The following is a 16,765-nucleotide window of genomic DNA, read 5'->3' on the forward strand; positions in this document are numbered from 1 at the left end:
TGCTAGAGCTATATCTCCACTGGGCAGCTCTGGCCCCTGCCCTTGCCAGGATATGAGCATCTGTGTTAACCCCAGTTTAAGACTAACCTAGTTTGACAAAGTCTTTTAGCCACTCAATTCATGACTGTCTACCTTATTACTAGGGGCCATTGAAAGGCAGGAGGTCCCTGCCTTTCTGCTGTCTCTACCCAGCACAGTCCTGTACCCATTTCAACTCTGCTTACTCCGTCTAGAGCCCAAGGACGGTGGTGACTGTGAAAGCCTCTTTGTCCCTAGGGCACATTCTCCCTGGAATGGGTTCACCCCTGCAGCATTCTCCAGCAGTGTGGGAGCGTAACCTCAGAGTCTGGTGGTCAGGACGAGGGCAGCAGGCCACAGGGAGAGCTAGATTTCAGAATCTTTGCCATCTCCTTTCTTCCAATAGCAACTTAGAGAGCTTGCTAAGGATGAGAGCCCTGGAGTTGTTGCTATATCTGCCTTCAGGTCAGGCCATGGAGCAGAAGCCCCTATAAGGAAAATAGGGAACAGTGGAGACATCCCAGAGGACTGCATCCCTTGCTGTACATAGTCTGGCCATTTTGGATCAACCTGGGCTAAGCCTGACCTTGAGCTAGAGCCCATTTGTGCCCTCAGTTCCTCATACAGATTCACCTGCCACAGAGAAATGCTCACTGCTCTGCTTTCAAGGAAGGTGCTCCTGTGGCTGAACCAGCCAAGCAGGCCCTCTCCACTAGAAGAAAGGCCTGGACCAGGTACCTGAGCTTCGACTTCAGCACGGGGAAGATGCTCCCAGACACCCCCAGCAGCGCCCCAGAGAGGACACATCACATCAGGCAACACTCCAAATTCTATCAAGAGTGGCATTTATTCTCCTTGTGGAGGTGCGGCGCTCCGGGGAGCTGGTGCTATTGTGCTTAGGAAGGAGGTCTGTCCGTCCGTCCGTCTGTCCGGCCGGCCCGGCCCCAAATGGGGGCGGAAGAGGGGCGCGGCCCGAGTAAAAATCCCGGCCTGTTCAGGGCAGGGAAAATGTACAAGGCGGCGGGGCGCAGGCAGGGGTGGGGGCGGGGCGGGCCGGCAGCCACAGCCCCCACCCGAGGGCCCCGCACCTCGGGCCCTACTTGTAGAATCAGTACAAAATAGGTGCTACCTAAACGTTCCTTCTACCTGAATTCGCTAAGTCGGTTATTGTGCTGCTTAGTTATGGGGGCAGGAGGGGGCCCATGGCTTTCCACGGCGGCAGGGTGTGGGGGAAGCGGGAGAACCAGGAGGGCCCAGGGCCCTGGGGCATTCTCCTTAGGTAGGTAGACAGGAGTGCGGAGTGGGGTGGGGCGGGGCGCCTGTGTGTGCGTGTGCATGCTGCACAGGCGGGCAGACCTGGGCTGGGAAGCTATGCAGGCACCACCCCTGGAGATGTGTGGGGTTTTGGATGGGAGCACAGCTATGCTGGACCGGCAGGGCCGCCCCTGTGGGGCAGCCGCGCTTGGTGCTGGGGATGAGGCTGTTCATATATACTCCAGCTTGCACCTTGGCCGCACACAGCAGAGCCGCGTTTGCCAGGGAATCAAAAGATTGGGCCCTGTGTGGGCAACCCTAGTGAAGCTGGGTTCTGGGACTCTGGGTACATCCCGCCTGACCTGGGAAGTCATGACCCAAGTCAAAAGCAGAGCCCCACTATAACCAGTATGGACCGAACAGAGGTGGGGAGGAGCGGGGCCATCTGAGCCCAGGGTCCCTGCCCTTTGCATCTGCTTGTGTCCTTGGCCCACGAAAGCCGGTTGGGCTCCTGTCGCGGACAAGCACCTCCCCCAAAGTGGCTGTGTCTCTGACAGACTCAGCAACGGGCCTGGCAAATAGGTGCCCAGTAAAGGGCCGGTGAGCGATTGCCAACTGACCGAGAGGCCTTGGTGCAACCACCCCGCCCCTGCCCCTGGAACCATCATGCCGGCCCAGCTGGCTCTGCCGTTGGGGGCGGGAAGGGGAGAAAGAAAGTCTGCGCGGCCGGCCCCGCGCAGCATCCCTGATCTAGGGGCCTATGAGTTGGGTAAGGGCGGGGAATACCTGATTCTTAGTAACTCTAGAGGCTGCGGCAGCTTCGCATGCAGTGCGCATTATTGCTCTATAGTCGGCATCGGACTAACTAAGAGGAAGGGAGAGCGGGCAGCCCCGGGAAGGGTTGGGAGGAGGGGTGGGGCTGCATGCAGTGACGTCACAAAGGCGGCGGCCAATGGGGCGGGCCCTTGAGCAGGGTCGCCGCCGAGGCTTTGGCATAGACGGGCGAAAGTTGGCAACTGAGTGGGGATGGGGCCAGGGCCTCGGAGGAGGGGTCGGCCTCTGGGAGGCGGGGTCCTCGGCTCCCAGGAGGCAGAGCCCAGCTAGGGTCCCGGCTCAGAGGCGGAATAAGTGATCCTGGACATCCCAAGTCCCGGGCGTCGGCGGGAAGGATAAGGGTTCGGCGCCTCCTCCCTGACCCGAGTGCAATCCGTTCATAAATAAAACGTACAAATACAGAAAGAAAGAAACCCGACGCGTCCGCAACCCCCCCCCCCCCGCAGGGGCTTTACCCGCAAAGCGAATACAGAGGTGTGTAGAGGGCAGTGCACGCCTGCCTGCCGGGTCAGGTATCTGTCCTCCAACACCGAAAGCCCGGGTACGAGGGAGGGGAGCCCCGGGGCAGGGCGGGAGCGGGATCTGAGTAGGTCGGATAAGTCCATGCGAGTTGATATGCGTCATTATTATTTGTTATGGAGGACAGAGCCCGGGAAACTGGGCTGGAAGAATTCGGATTTGGCAGAGGATACGAGGGGAGGGTAGGAGGGCGGCTCGGACTGAGGCCCCAGAAAGAACCGAGGGAGAGGAGTGCCGCCGTCCACGCCCCTTCCCCATCCCCAACTCGTCTAAGACTCCCAGGAGTTTGGCGAAGCCTGCAGGGCAGGATGCTTCTGCGGCCTGCCCCCTCTCCTGCCCTTCCCGCGGCCTACTGCCAGGAGGGACTGGCTTCCTGGACGTCTGGGCCGAAGGCCCGGCCTGGAAGGCTTGGGAAGGGATAGGGAAGACCTGAGTCTCTGCAACTCGATCCAGGGGCGCAGAGGAAGGAGGAGGGCGCTCCCTACCTCACCCCACCCTCGGTCTACAGAGACCCAACTAAGAGATGAGGTTCGGTTCTAGGTCTGATCGACCCTATTGCTGGGAGAAAGCCTGGGGCACCCTGGAGGAGGGGAGGGGGTTCAGGGTGGGTCTCCCCTCGGGACCCTATTGCTTGAAGGGGCTGGTAAGGCCCCTGGCGAGCGGGGCGGGGTGGGGCCGGCTCCCTCCCCCTATTGCTGTGAGGAGGGGCCCGCCCTCCGGCCCCTCAGCACGGACGCCTGCGGAGACTTCCCTGGGGGCTCGTATTGCTGAGAGCCGACCTGGCTGACCGAAGCTCCGCAGCCCTAGGCCTGCACAGGGCTGAGCTGCGGCGGCGCTGGGGCTGAAGGGCCTCCGGCGCCACTGGCGCCGCCCTTGAAGCAGGCCGACTCGTAGTGCTTGTTGAGATAGGACTTGAGCGCGAAACTCTTCTTGCAGCGCTTGCACTGGAAGTGCTTGAAGGCCGAGTGCGTCTGCATGTGTGCGCGCAGATTGGAGCGGTCGGCGAAGGCCTTGCCGCAATGCGCACAGCCAAAGGGTTTCTCACCTGTGTGAGAGCGCATGTGGCCCTGAAGCAGCCAGGGCCGAGAGAAGGCCTTGCCGCACACACCGCACTTGTGGCGCAGGTCGTGCGTGAGCAGGTGCATGGCCATGGCCGGCATGGACACGTACACCTTGCCGCACGTTGGGCAACGCCGCGCCAGCTGGCTGTCCAGGCTGCGGTGCGTCTGCTTGTGGCGGCTCAGGTTCGACGATGTGGCGTATGTTTTGCCGCACTCGCCGCATGCATGCCGACCACCAGCGCCAGTGGCTCCTGGCCCTGCACGCGCCTCGGTGCCCGCCCCCGCGCGCGTGCCTCCCCGGCCCCCGGGCCCTGAGCCCGAGCCTCGTGCGCTGGACCCACCCCCACCTCCTGCGTCGCTGTCGGGGGCAGCCGCTGAGGCTGTGGAGGGGGCAGCGGCAGCACTGGCATTGGTGGCCTTACGCCGCGAGCGCCCGTCGGTGATGAAGAAGGCATCAGCCGCGTAACCTTCGCTGACCGCCGCGTCGCCGTTAATGTAGCCGCCCGCTGCAGTGGCCAGCTCTGGGCGCGGGGTGGGCGGCGGCGCCGAGCCTGAGGCAGCGGGACCCAGCTCTCCCCGCACAGCCGCAGCGTACATGGGCTCCGGAGACGGCCCTTTGAGCAACGTCGCCTCAGCGTCGCCATCGTAGACGGACGTGGGCCCCACGTAGTCGCTGAGGTATCCTGCAGGCCAAGGCAGACAGACAGACAGAGGTAGGGGAACCGGGCAATGGGCAAGACACACACCAGGCGGGTGGCAGGGGACAGCAGACACCGGCGGGAAACGCCAGAGTCCGAGAGGGAGGCAAACAACGAGGACAAAGGACAAGGGACCGGGTACCACGGGGCAGGAAGGATGAAGACAGCAGGGAGAGGAGAGCAGAGGAGAGGAGAGGGTGAGACAGGGCCGGCCGAGCTCCGCCCCCGCCGCCGGAGCGCCCCGCCCTTGCCGGGGGAGGAGAGAGGCGCATCTTCGGGCGCGGCTGCCCCCCTTCCTCCGAAGCCTCAAGGTCAGGGGGGAGGGGCGGCGCTTCCCTTTACTTCCTTCCCTCCCCTCCCCTCCCCTCCCCTCCCCCTCGGGTTCTCCCCACTTCAGCAGCTTTCCTGATTATGCAACACACTGCAGACCCGCGGTGCACAAAGCAGGACTGCCAGCCCAGGGACCCCGGCGGTCCTGCCTCTCAAGTATCCCTGATGGCCCTTTTCCGGCCCCTAGCACCCCCTCCCAGCCTTGATGCTGGCTCCCTCTGGCTCCCTAGGTCGTCCAACAAACCCTAGAGACGTCTACCTCCCCATTCCTCTACAAGCACCTCCTTTACAAGCACCTCCACCTCATTTCCCACTTCTCTGACGACTTGACCCATGCCCTTGCAGCTGGAACCCATCTCCCTGTATCCACTTTCTTCTACCTCCACTCTCTTCCCTCATCGTGCACCCTTGGGTCCTACCGTGTTTCACATTGTCCTCTTCTCCCCACACTCTAACCCCTTGCAGGAACCTTCCTGACCCCACTCCAAATACCAACTAGGAAGATTCTGTGATCAGGAGACTGCCAGGACATCCATGGGGGACACCTTCTCAGGGACAAGCAGGAGGATGGCATCATTCATGCCAATAACTGCAGTTGTTCCCAAGGCACAAGATGGATCTCACAACCTCAAAGTCACAAATGCACACCCCTCATCATGCAGGCTCTGGCTCCTTCAGGATTATACCCAGCATCCCAGCCACCATCAGCTCTGCAGTCCCCTCAAAGGGTAAGCTTGCTCACTGACCCTGGCACTCACCATCCACTCATACAGGGTTACCTATGCAGCCACCCCAGACATACTCTTGGGTCACATGGCACACAGCGGCCTCAGAGTCACATGGTCCCATGTAGTGGCACACAGGCAGGCACACACTCACACAGGGTCACACACAAGCGCACACAGTCACATGGGCACAGGCAGTCACATGGGCCCACACAGGCTCATGCTCCTGCAGGTCACATTTGCTCTGCCACCCCATGCTGCTGGCACTTCAGTTCCCCTTGTCTGCATGCTAACAGTTGTCCTTGAACTTGGGCACACTTACACAAAGAGCCTCCCCAGCCTCCAGAAGCTTGGGCTTCCCTTTACCACATCTTCCTCCCTGACACTGACTCCAGGGAAGATACTGCTGCTACCTCTGCTGGTACCTTGGCCCTGACAGGTGGGCAGCCTGCTGGACCCCATGCCTACTCCTTGGAGCTATCAACATTATCCAGCTAGCACTAGCAGGGGGCTTGGAGGAGCAACCAAGGAAGAGAAGAGGGTAGTGAGGCGGGTCCAGGTTTCTGGGTGTGGGTCTGCATGTGTTGGTATGGCTGGGTCCTTGTAATGTCAGCAGGTGTCCATGCTGCTGTGTGCTGTTTGTCTCTGCATGTGTCAGGGTGTGGGTCAGTGTATACCTTCAGTACCTCTTGTTCCTAACACGTCTTCCCCACCTTCTCTCCAGCATCTATACCCTCTGTCCAGCCTTGGCTGAAATCTGGCCTGCCTCTGCGATCCTCTTTCCCCACCCCCTCCACAGTCCCAGCTTCAGTCTCAGCCTCCTGCCCGCTCTGGTTCCTTCGTCTATTTCCCAGACCCTCCCTCTCCACACCCACACTCTGGCCACCCATCCATTCTAGCAAAGCCCTGGGCCCCTCACCCCAGCCTCAGCCCAGCTCGCACCTTTATCGTGCAGTCGCACTCCGAGGTCGCTTCGGGCGCGCCCGTAGGAGCTGTCGAGGTCTGCTGAAGAGAAGGTGTCAAGTTTGACCTTCTTGACCAGGAAGGACCTGGGCATGATTCCTGCGGGGCTCCGGCGCTGCGGGCCTGCGGAGCCGGGGCTCGAGGGGGCTGCAGCTGCAGCGGAGCCCGGTCACCATCCGAGGAGCAGCGGAGTCAGCACCGGTCTCCACTCTGGCCTGTGGATGATGCCTTGCGTGCGGTTCTCTCCTCCTCCTTTCTGCCCTGCGTTTCCTCTGCCCCTCCGGACCCCCCTCTTCTTCGTCTTCTCCTTCCTTCCTTCCTTTCTCCTCTCCTCTCCTCTTCTTCCTTCCTTCCTTCCCTCCTCTGGTCCCGGCTTCCCAGCCCGCAGTGCCGCCCCTGGACAGGCGGGGGAGGAGGCTGGGGGGGGGGGGGCGGAGAGGGGGGGGAGCGGCTCCGTCCCGGGCCTGGAGGCTGCGAATGGGTGCAGGGCTGGCCCGGCCCCGCGGCCCCCTTCCCCTCCCCCCCCCGCCGCCGCGGCGGAGCCTCAGTCAGCGGCCCCCCATGTCCTCGGGGGCGGCGGCACCAGGCCGGGAGAACGCGGTGGTGGAGGTGGCAGCAGTAGCGCCGGCAGCTTCAGCACCGCGGCCAGCGCCGGCCAGGGCAGCACCACGGCCAGCGCCCGGGCGCGCTCAGCCGGCGCGGGCGGAGAGGGGCGGGCCCGGGGGGGCTCGGCCGCCGGGCGGGGGTCCTCAGCGGGGGTCTCTAGGAGGCTTCCTTTATTGTTCTGCAGCCCGAGCGAGCAGCGGCGGCGGCGGGCGGGGGGCGGGGGTCCTCGGGGGGAGGGGTGCGCAGGGAGGGCGGGCCGAGGGAGGGAGGGCCGGGGCTCCGGGGGCGGGGCTCGAAGCTCGGACAGCTCGCGGGCAGGCCTCCTGAGCCCGAAGCAGCCTCTGCCGGTTGCCCAGCCCAGCCTCTGGCTTTTAAAGCCAGGAGCTGGGGGAGGGGAAGAGGCCAACGGAAATGGCTGCGTTGGGTCGGGCTCCGCCAGGGTCTCCTGGGAAGGGTCCTGGGGATGCCTCATCTCGGCGTGTGGGGAGTTCCCTGCACGGCTGGGGGAATAGCGGCCCAGCGATCGGTCGCACTATCCGGCGTGGGGGGGAGAGTGGGAATACGCCCGGCACCCACGCATCCCGGATTCGGGGTCATTTAGGAGGAACGTAGATTAACCCCATGCCGGTGCAGGTCGCCTCGCTTGCGGCCTAGAGGCGCGGGATGTGCGGGGGAGGGGAGGCGGGAGACCAAGGAGCGAATGCTGAGGCAGCGAAAGCGCAGTGTGGAAGTGCGGCGTGCGCCCTGTGCCGCAGTGTCTCCTGCCACTCCGTCACCCGGGCTGACCCCATGCCCGCTAGAGGGGCCTCCCCGCCCCCGCCTCTCTCCTGTGAGGCAGACGTCGATCGCCGTGGCTTCTCAGCGAGCGGGGTGTGCAGGGGAAAGCCATGCTTCTGCTTTCAATGTGGCTTCATAGGTGGTTTCCGCCCTTCCGCACGGCTGCAGCTTCCCCTTCCCCCCACGGCCCCGCAACCAGGCGGATAACCCTTCTCGAGGCCGGCCGCCCGCCCCGAGTTTGCAGTCCCCATGACGTCAGGCCAGGTGGCCAATGGAGGGGCGCGGGGCTTGCGGCCTCACAATGGCCGCACGCGGGTACCTATATCCCAATTAGGGCCGGCGCCGCCATTGTCCCCTCTCCTGCCTCCGCCCAGCATCGGGGTCTCCCTGCGCCGAGCGCGCTTCACACAGCCTGCTTTAGTTGGGGACCAAGGTCGCGGGGCGGCTCCTGGGAGCGGCCAGGCGGGGACACGCTCGCCGCCGCGCGCGGTGACCTTGTGCGGGGCGGCGGGGGCGCGCACGGGGGCGCGCCGGGAGTGCTGAGCTCAGCGGCCGCCCCCTGCGCCGGCGACCCGCGGCTTCCGCTGGCGCTGCCTACCCCGGGTTAGAGTGCTTGAGAGCGACCAAACCTGCGCAAGGCGCGTGAAGACCTCCCTCCGGCCCTTTGCCAGAGGCCTGGCCAGGCGCTGGCCAGACATTCATCTTGCGTGGCAGGCGTCCCCGAGGGGCGGGAATGGGCGAGACCGCCCCCTTATCGCTGAGCAGCAGCCGGCGAGGCCGCGGCGGGGTGAGGGTCCCCTCGGCCGCGCGGCTCTACCAGGCTTCCTCCCAGGGGTTCCCGGCGTAGGCGCAGGCGGAGGCGTGGGGCCAATTAGCATTTTGATTGCGGGACTGGGGGGCCCATCTGGAAGGAGGCCTAATTACCAGGCAGACCCTCGGGGCGCTGCCAGGTTGCACCAGGCGCAATCCTCTCACCCGGCGTTTATTGCATCCTCCTGGACCCTGTCCCCGCCCCCAGCTCTGTCTTTCCGACTCCCTCTCCGTCCCCTCTCTCTGACCCAGTCATCCCGTCATTCTATCCCGGTACTGTTTCGCTCCAGTTCCCTTATTCTTCCCTTCCTCTATCTCACCTCCGCCTTGGTCCTTTGCCCCTCTCATCTTTTTCTCGGGTGCCATTCCTCTGTCACCACTCGCTCACCCTTCGTCTCTCCATTCGACATCTCGGTACCCGCATCTTCTTTCTGTCCACATCCCTGACTCTCTTTGTCCATCTCCCAGCCCCCTTGGCCCCCAACCATCCTGACAGACAAGACGTCAGAGTGTGAACACATGTGTCCCACGGCCAGGTGTTCCCGAGGGTACCGTTCTGGAGGCCCTTGATCGCACTTGGGTGGATCCTTCAGCACCCCCAGGGCGCCCAGCAAGGAGAGGCAGCTGGGACCAGGCCTTGACCATCAGTCCACCCCGACCTGGGTACTGAGCGCACATGTGGCCTGGGAGCAATTGCTTGGGTCTTTTTGCCTTGCCTCCCTGCAAACATCCTGCCCCATCCCGGCCTCGGCCCTCTTCATCTGGTAGTGCCCCATACCTGAGGTCCAGCCAGAAAAGGTTAAAGGACAGCAGATGACTCTAATTTTGAAAGGTTTTAGTCACTCTATCCTGGGGATCCCCTGAGTTTCTTCCACTGGAGCCAGGATCTTGGAAGACTTGGTTCCCCAAGAGGAACCATCCAGGGCCCAGAGCTGGGTGGATGCACCAGGCTCTGTCTGCACTTGGTCTCCTAGTCATTCCCCACAGTCTTCCTATGGGGACCTCTCACTGCCATCCTAGTTCAACTTACAGCTCTGCCCAGCCTCTTTTCCCTTCCTGCTTCAGGGTTCCAGCACTGATTCTATTACCCTCTGCCTCTCCTGTACAGTCACCCCCAGACCTGCCCAGCCCTCATATAGCAGAAAGTTCAGGTTTAAGAGAGGGGCTCCACTTTTGTGTTCTCAGCACCCCCACCACCAGGAAGGCAAGAGACCCTGGTGTGCCCACCCTCATATCCTGTGGTCCCATTCCTGTCTGCCCCAGCAGGACTCAATCTAGGGAATCAGTGGACAACCTATCCTGGAGGGTTCACCCCTCCTGCTGGGCAGGGAGGAAGTGATGGGCAGAGAATGGGGAATTGTGTTGAAACAAGGACACAGTTGCTGTGGGGGAGCATATAGTTGGGATAGAGGAGGAGGTCATTAGCAGGAAGAAAAGGTCAAGGCTGTGAGGGCAGGAAATGCAGAATCGTCCATAAGAATACTGACACCAGCAGGAGCTTCAACACAGCCATGGGGGCATGTATCAACAAGGGCTGGTGCTGGGTGGCCGCTGCAGCAGCGACTCCTGTCCCAGCAAGGACTCTTGGGGAAGTGAAAGTCTGCAATCCCAGTGAAGAACAAGGAAGGTGGCGCTTGGCCTCCAGTTCAGGGTCCTAGGTGGGGAGAGACGACAGTGACAGAGGGGGCTGTCAGGTTAACAGCAGCCAGGCTCCCTCAGGAGAGGATGTGGGGGCGCCCTGGTGAGAGCGGGAGCCCCAGGAGAGAGTTTCAGGGCTGGGGGTCTGCTCTAAAAAGTGTAAGGGTGGGGCAGACTTGGTCCTAGTGGGGCATGAACTTTGGAGGCCATGGTCACAGGACAGAGTTCAGGTCATAACACAACCATGATGTGTCCCTGAAAAAGACGAGCAAAAACAAAGAGCAAAGTTGATCAAAGTAGTAGAAGACTTCTGCACTAAACCTATCAGGCTTATATTCTGATGATAAAAAGAAATAACTGGCATAAATAGACTTTTAACAGAACAAAGATGTCAAGATCCCAAAAAGGTTACCAGGTGATTGGTAACAAGAAATAAAAGACATTACTTAGATCCAAAGATTAAGTGACAAAATGCAAATTTCAGGGTTTTGGCTTTATTATAGAAATTGTCAAATATGAACCAAAGCATCAGGTGTGGTGGGGCATGCCTGTCATTCCAGCAAGTTGGGACACTGAGGCTGGGGATCACAGATTCAAGGCCAGACTGGGCAACTTATTGAGACCTCCAACTCAAAATTAAAAAACAGGGTGGGGGATGGGAATGTACTTCAGTGGTTAAGTGTCCCTGGGTTCAATCCTCAGTATCCACCCCAAAAATGCACAAAAGCAGAGAGACCCAGATAATGAGGGTCTCCAATGCCCACACTTGCCAAAGACCAGCTCCCAACAGCCCAATTCCCCCTACTTCTTGTCATTTTGAAGCAAATCCCAGACTTTATATCACAAATGCCACTTTTTTCTCTGAATAAAGACATGAGAAACACGAAGGCCTGGAGAGTTGGTGTATGGGTGGGCAGCTAAGGAGCCAAAACAAAGACCTCAACCTGCTGAGTCAGCTCAGCAGGTGTCATTAGATCCTGCTCCCATCTTGCTTCTGACAGGTTGACCCTTCAACATCCTATATCTTGAGACTCTGACTGATAATGGAGGGGCCTGTCACCCAGAAGTCCAACTGCCTGACCTGCTCAGACCCTTGACCTTGGGCAAGGATCACTTAATTGCTAAAGATATGATTTCCATACTATAAAAGACCTTAAATGTAGGTATTCCATCAACTTAACACGTGCATGTGCTCTTGGCTTTATAGAGACACAGGGCATTTCTATTGCCTGCAGGACATTTCTTGGGGTATTTATTTAGGTACTGGGGATTGGACCCATCCTCAGTCCTTTTTATTTTTTATTTAGAGACAGGGTCTGGTTAAGTTGCTTAGGGTCTCCCTAAGTTGCCCAGGCTGGCTTTGAACTTGCCATTATCCTGCCTCAGTTGCCTGAGTCCCTGAGATTACAGGCATGGGCTGGGGCCAGTGTTAAAGGAGACATCAAGGAGAACCTGGACTCATGGGGAAGAAAGAAAGTGGAAGGAAAGGAAGAGTGCTTACATGGGCCTGCAGGGCCTTGCCTCCACCTCCACAGGGAAGGTGCAGTGGACAGCAGACCCTTACCTGCCTTCACTCCATAGAGCCCTGCACAGAAGCCTGGCAACATCACCCCTACTTCCTAATCTAGGAAGTCCGTCCCTCCCTCGCCCTACCTCCTCTGAGTTGTACACTTTCAGCATTTACTCAGCCCCACTCTTGGGTCCCCCAGCTGCACCCAAGAAGGGTCCACACTGACAACACACTCATGAGGCCACCTCTGGTCTCCCCTCCAGTTCCTCACTGTCCAGGGAGTGTTGTCCCCTGGGGACCACAGGGAGCTGCCCACTCATCTCAACTCTAGGTGGCCTCTTTCCTGTCCTGCATTGCCGCTTTCCTTTGTGGTGGATGTGTGACCCAGGTCACCCTCCAAGGAAAGACTTTGGTCACTGCTGGCAGTGCAGGGTGTGGACAAGCTGCACTTGGATGCTCCAGGGGCTCCCTCAGCTGCTAACAGCCCTGGCCCCACAGTTACAGCCTTCTAGAGTGGCCTGTATATAGCAACTTCTCCATATGGGCGTAAAAGGCCTGGCCATTTTGGACAGGAGCTGTGTCCCCAGCCCTTTTTTTTTTTTTTTGACTTTTGTTTTTTTTTAATTTATTTTTTTTTATTTTATTGTGATCAAATGGGATACCTGTTGCTTCTCTGTTTGTACATGGCGTAAAGGCATACCATTTGTGTAATCATAAATTTACATAGAGTAATGTTGTTTCATTCATTCTGTTATTTTTCCCCTTCCCCTCACCCCTCCCACCCCCCTTTTTTAACATTTTGAGACAGGGTCTAAGTTACTTAGGGCCTCATTAATTTGTTGAGGCTGGCTTTGAACTTTCCATCCTCCTACCTCAGGCTCCCAAATATCTGTGTTTGCCACCGAGCCCAGAAAATCTATCTGTATGGTTATAAAAGGAATCACAGTATCTTAAACTAAACAGGACAGAGAATCATTCAAACCAGTGAGACTGCTAAGCATCAACCTTTCTGTAGATAGAAAGCAGGTCAAGAATATGGATCTTTCAGGGCTGGGGTTGTGGCTTGATGGCAGAGAGCTTGCCTAGCACATGTGAAGCACTGGGTTTGATTCTCAGCACCACATATAAGCAAATAAATGTCCATTGCCAACGAAAAAAAAATATATATGCTTTCTAAAAAAAGAAAAATGGACTTTTGCCAAGTACAGTGGTGCACAAACTTTAATCCCAGTGGTTTAAGAGGCCAAGGCAGGAGGATTGAGAGTTCAAAGCCAGCCTCAGCAACTTAGCAAGGCACTAAGCAACTCAGTGAGACACTGTGTCTAAATAAAATACAAAATAGGGCTGGGGATGTGGCTCAGTGGCTCATCTGAGTTCAATCCCTGGTACCCCCCCCCCCAAAAAAAAAAAAAAGAATGTGGACATTTCCTGTGGAAAAGACGGTTCAAAGGATGGAGCCAGGAAGAGAACAGTAGAGACCCTCTGAGAGCACAGATGGACCCAGCCAAGGACAACTCCCTACCTGCAAGACAGGCAGAGAGCAACTTGCCACACATTTCAGAATTTCTATTGACTACAGCGCTATATACGTTCCGCCCCTTCACTTTTTTTTTAACTTTTTACTTTAGAATAAATCTGAATAAATATAATACATACAGAAGCTTTCAAAAATAATTCAAGAAATTGTTGCACCCTCTCTCACTTCCTCATGCTAATATGTTAATTTATATGGTACATTTGACATAATTAAGATGACCAGCTTTGAGTGACAGACACATTACTATTAACTCCAGCAGGCTCTGTTTGGAATTCTCTTGTGTTTCCGCTTATTTCCTCTTCCTCTTCCAAGAGTCAGCCCCAAGTAAGTACACTGCTCTTAGTCTCATGTCTCTTGTGGTCTGTGACAGTTTCTCAGTCCCCTTATTTTCCATGGCCTTGGCAGTTTTGAGCAGTGATGTTCAACCTTGTAGAATGGAGGAGTATTTTGTAGAATTTCCCTCAGTCGGGTATGTCACTGTTCTCTAGGGGTGAATGCTAGGAAGTTGGGAAGGAAACCATGGCTGGAATGATCTCTTGCTGAACCACAGAGGGCATATCACATCAGTGGACTGGGCTCTGGTGGACAAGGTGGCACCTTCCGGGTTCCTTCTGTGGAGCAGCATTTTTCTTCTTCTGCACTTGGCCTGTTGGAGGCCAGCTACACCATCCAGCGCTGACTGTCCCTACAGAAGCATCCATGGAAGACATCCCAACCATGCAGTGTGTAGGGAGGAGCCTGGGCTGTTAGATCTGTCTCTGCACCTGAAGACCCCTGCAGACATCTTCAGCCCACTCCTGTGTGACTTGCCAAGCTGAGAGGCACCCAGAGTCACCCTGCCTGCTAGGCCTTGCTCTCTGGTCCCACCCCTCTGGAAACAAGCCCAGGAAGGTCTGCTGAATGACTAGATGCCACTTGGGAAGCAACTCTGGAGGGTGGGGCTTGCACTGGACATCATGGCCCCAATGAGCTTCCAGCTGGTGTAGACACATGAGCAATCCCGGCCACACAGGGGTAGTAGAACCAGCCAGCTGAGCCACACCAGCCCACAGAGGTTGGGGAAGAAGGCCATTGCTGGTTCAAGGCCTGCATTCAGAGTGCTTGCTGATGCAGCAAAAGAGCTGGCGCCAGTGCTCCACCCCGATTGGCTTCTGTCACCCTCATGCTGTACTGGCTAAGCAGCTGTTCTTGGAAAACAACAGAACTCTACTGGATAAAGCACAAGGTCATACTCATGGCCCTTCATGTGATGAAACATGTTACCACAGGCATGCCATGCTGCCAGGCCATCCTGCCACACTCACCTTGACCAGCTGCCCCCCCCACTCCTTGGGAAGACTGTTTCACATCTTCTTCCTCCCCACACCCACTTCTAATCCATTAGGTGAGGTGGCACACACCTGTAATTTCATTTACTCAGGAGGCTGAGGCAGGAGGATCACAAGTTCACAGTCAACCTGAGCAATTTAGTGAGACCCTGATTCAAAATAAATTATAAAACAGCTTGGGGTGTAGGTCAGCAGTAGAGCACCCCTGGGTTCAATGCCCAGTACTGCAAAAAATAAAGATTTTTAAAAGGACTGAAGGTGTAGCTCACTGGCACAGCACTTATCCAGATGGCACCAAGCCCTGGTTCCATCCCTAGCACCAGAAGAAAAGGAAAATGCCTTCTAATCCCCTGTACCTTCAAAGCTGATGCCCCTCTTATTAGTTAGAATCAAACTTGGCAGCAGGTATTAGAAAACACCAAATAAGGGCTGGGGAGATAGCTCAGTCGGTAGAGTGCTTGCCTTGAAAGCACGAGGCCCTGGGTTTGAGCCCCAGCACTGAAAAAAAAAAAAAAGAAAAAAAAGAAAAAGAAAAAAGAAAACACCAAATAAGCCGGACACACTGGCACACACCTCTAATCCCAGTGACTTGGGGGTTCAAATCCAGCCTCAGCAATTTAGGGAGGCCCTGCGCAACTCAGTGAGACCATGTTTCTAAATAAAATACAAAAAGGGCTGGGGATGTGGCTCAGTGGTTAAAAAAAAAAAAAACTGGCCAGGGCTCCATCATGGCTCTAGTCTCATCTCTGCTGCCTCTACTGTGTCACCAGGGACACCACATGCTGGTCCTTGGCTTTAGTGATCTCCGGGGTGATGATGGATCCAGATCTGTGCCTGGTGCCTCTGTCTTTTTCAAATATCCCCTGAAAGGCTGGGGAGTAGCTCAGAGGTAGAGTACTTGCCTAGCTTGTGTAAGGCTTTGAGTTTGATCCCCAGCAACACAAAATAAGTAAATAGCACCTCCTACCTCAGAACTCCCATTCCCAGCCCAGCCTCCCATGGCTGTCAGACGCCCTGCTCTCCCAGGGAACTGCTATACCTGGCCAGCAAATCCTGTGGGCTTTGCTTTTCAGCAGAATCCTTACCCTCCCCCTCTGCCCCACCAGTCCCTTATTTCTGAGCATAATTCTTACAGCCCCTGGTTCTTCCTGACCGCTCTTTCCCTGGATCATAGGGCCTCTCTGCTTATAATCCCCAGTGATTTCCCACTGCATAGACTAGCTGTGGGGTCTCCAAGGACTTTGCCCTTCTCCCCCACCACAGATTCCTTCCCCTGGTCCTCTCCTTCTTTAAGTGTTGGGGATCGAACCCAGGGTCACCTGTGTGCTAAAAATGTGCTCTACCATTGACCCACATCCCTCCACATTGCTGGAATCCTGCAAATTATGTAGCTCATCCTGGGTTCTGGTGACTCAATGCCCAAAGTCCTGGGTCAAAAATAAGCTGAACAGAGAGCCAGGTGGACCATGACAAGTACCACTCCTGAAGCCTATGACCCTACTGCCTTCTCTGCTCCCAAGCAGCCCCTGCACCCAAGAGGCCTCGGATGCCTGGAGCAGGAGCTGGGGTGCCCTGCTGGACAAGGGGGTTCCAGCACACACACAGAGCAAGTGCCACTGGGTCCCTGCACCCTAGGGGAGGACTCTGGAGGTAACTCCCTAGGAAGTGTGCAGCGCACCTCTGCACGGTGGTTCGGGTGAGCTCACAGGCTGAGGGCTTCTCCTCCCTGGCTCTGCCACATCCCACTGCTGACTGTATTAGGGATAGCCACCAAGCCAGACAGGGCCAGATTCTGACTCCTGACTGCAACCAGGCAGGACCTGTTAAGTGCTGCTAGCCAATAGGGGCAGCAGTCCTAAGCCTATCCAGTGATCATCCAGACTCTTTCAGTCCTGGCTACACACTCCTCTTTCAATTCCTGCTCTGAGGTTTAATGCGGCCTTTGGAGAGGACAGGGTCCTGAGGCCCTCAGAAGTCTGCATTAGGGGGAGACAATGGAAGGAACCCGCCCCCCCCCCCCCACCACCACACACAAACAAAAACTGATTTGGCTGGAAGCTAGAGATATCTCTATTCAGAGAAAGGCCAGTGAGGAGGACTGGCCTGGAGTCCACCCGAGGGTCAGGATGGAATGGCCTACAGGCAGGGTGGGAGGAT

At 57.4% G+C, this 16,765-nt stretch overlaps 1 protein-coding gene across 1 annotated transcript; it reads right to left on the reverse strand.

The window, feature by feature from the left end:
• Positions 1–840: 840 nt before the first annotated feature.
• Positions 841–8,228, reverse strand: SCRT1 (scratch family transcriptional repressor 1). The gene is made up of 2 exons (XM_079132269.1): positions 6,382–8,228; positions 841–4,369 (listed from the first exon to the last, which is right to left on the reverse strand). Exons 1-2 carry the CDS (start codon positions 6,494–6,496, stop codon positions 3,429–3,431), a joined length of 1,056 nt encoding a protein of 351 aa, XP_078988395.1. The 5' UTR covers positions 6,497–8,228; the 3' UTR covers positions 841–3,428.
• Between the last annotated feature and the right edge of the window lie 8,537 nt (positions 8,229–16,765).

The sequence above is a fragment of the Sciurus vulgaris genome, assembly GCF_902686455.1.
Source record: "Sciurus vulgaris genome assembly, chromosome: 1".
NCBI lineage: Eukaryota > Metazoa > Chordata > Mammalia > Rodentia > Sciuridae > Sciurus > Sciurus vulgaris.

Excerpts from the sequence above, each read along its gene's own strand:
- SCRT1 (XM_079132269.1), bottom strand. The coding sequence starts at position 6,496 with ATGCCCAGGTCCTTCCTGGTCAAGAAGGTCAAACTTGACACCTTCTCT. Across the intron at positions 4,370-6,381 it reads AGTGCGACTGCACGATAAAG|GATACCTCAGCGACTACGTG; the intron begins GTGCGAGCTGGG and ends CTTGGCCTGCAG.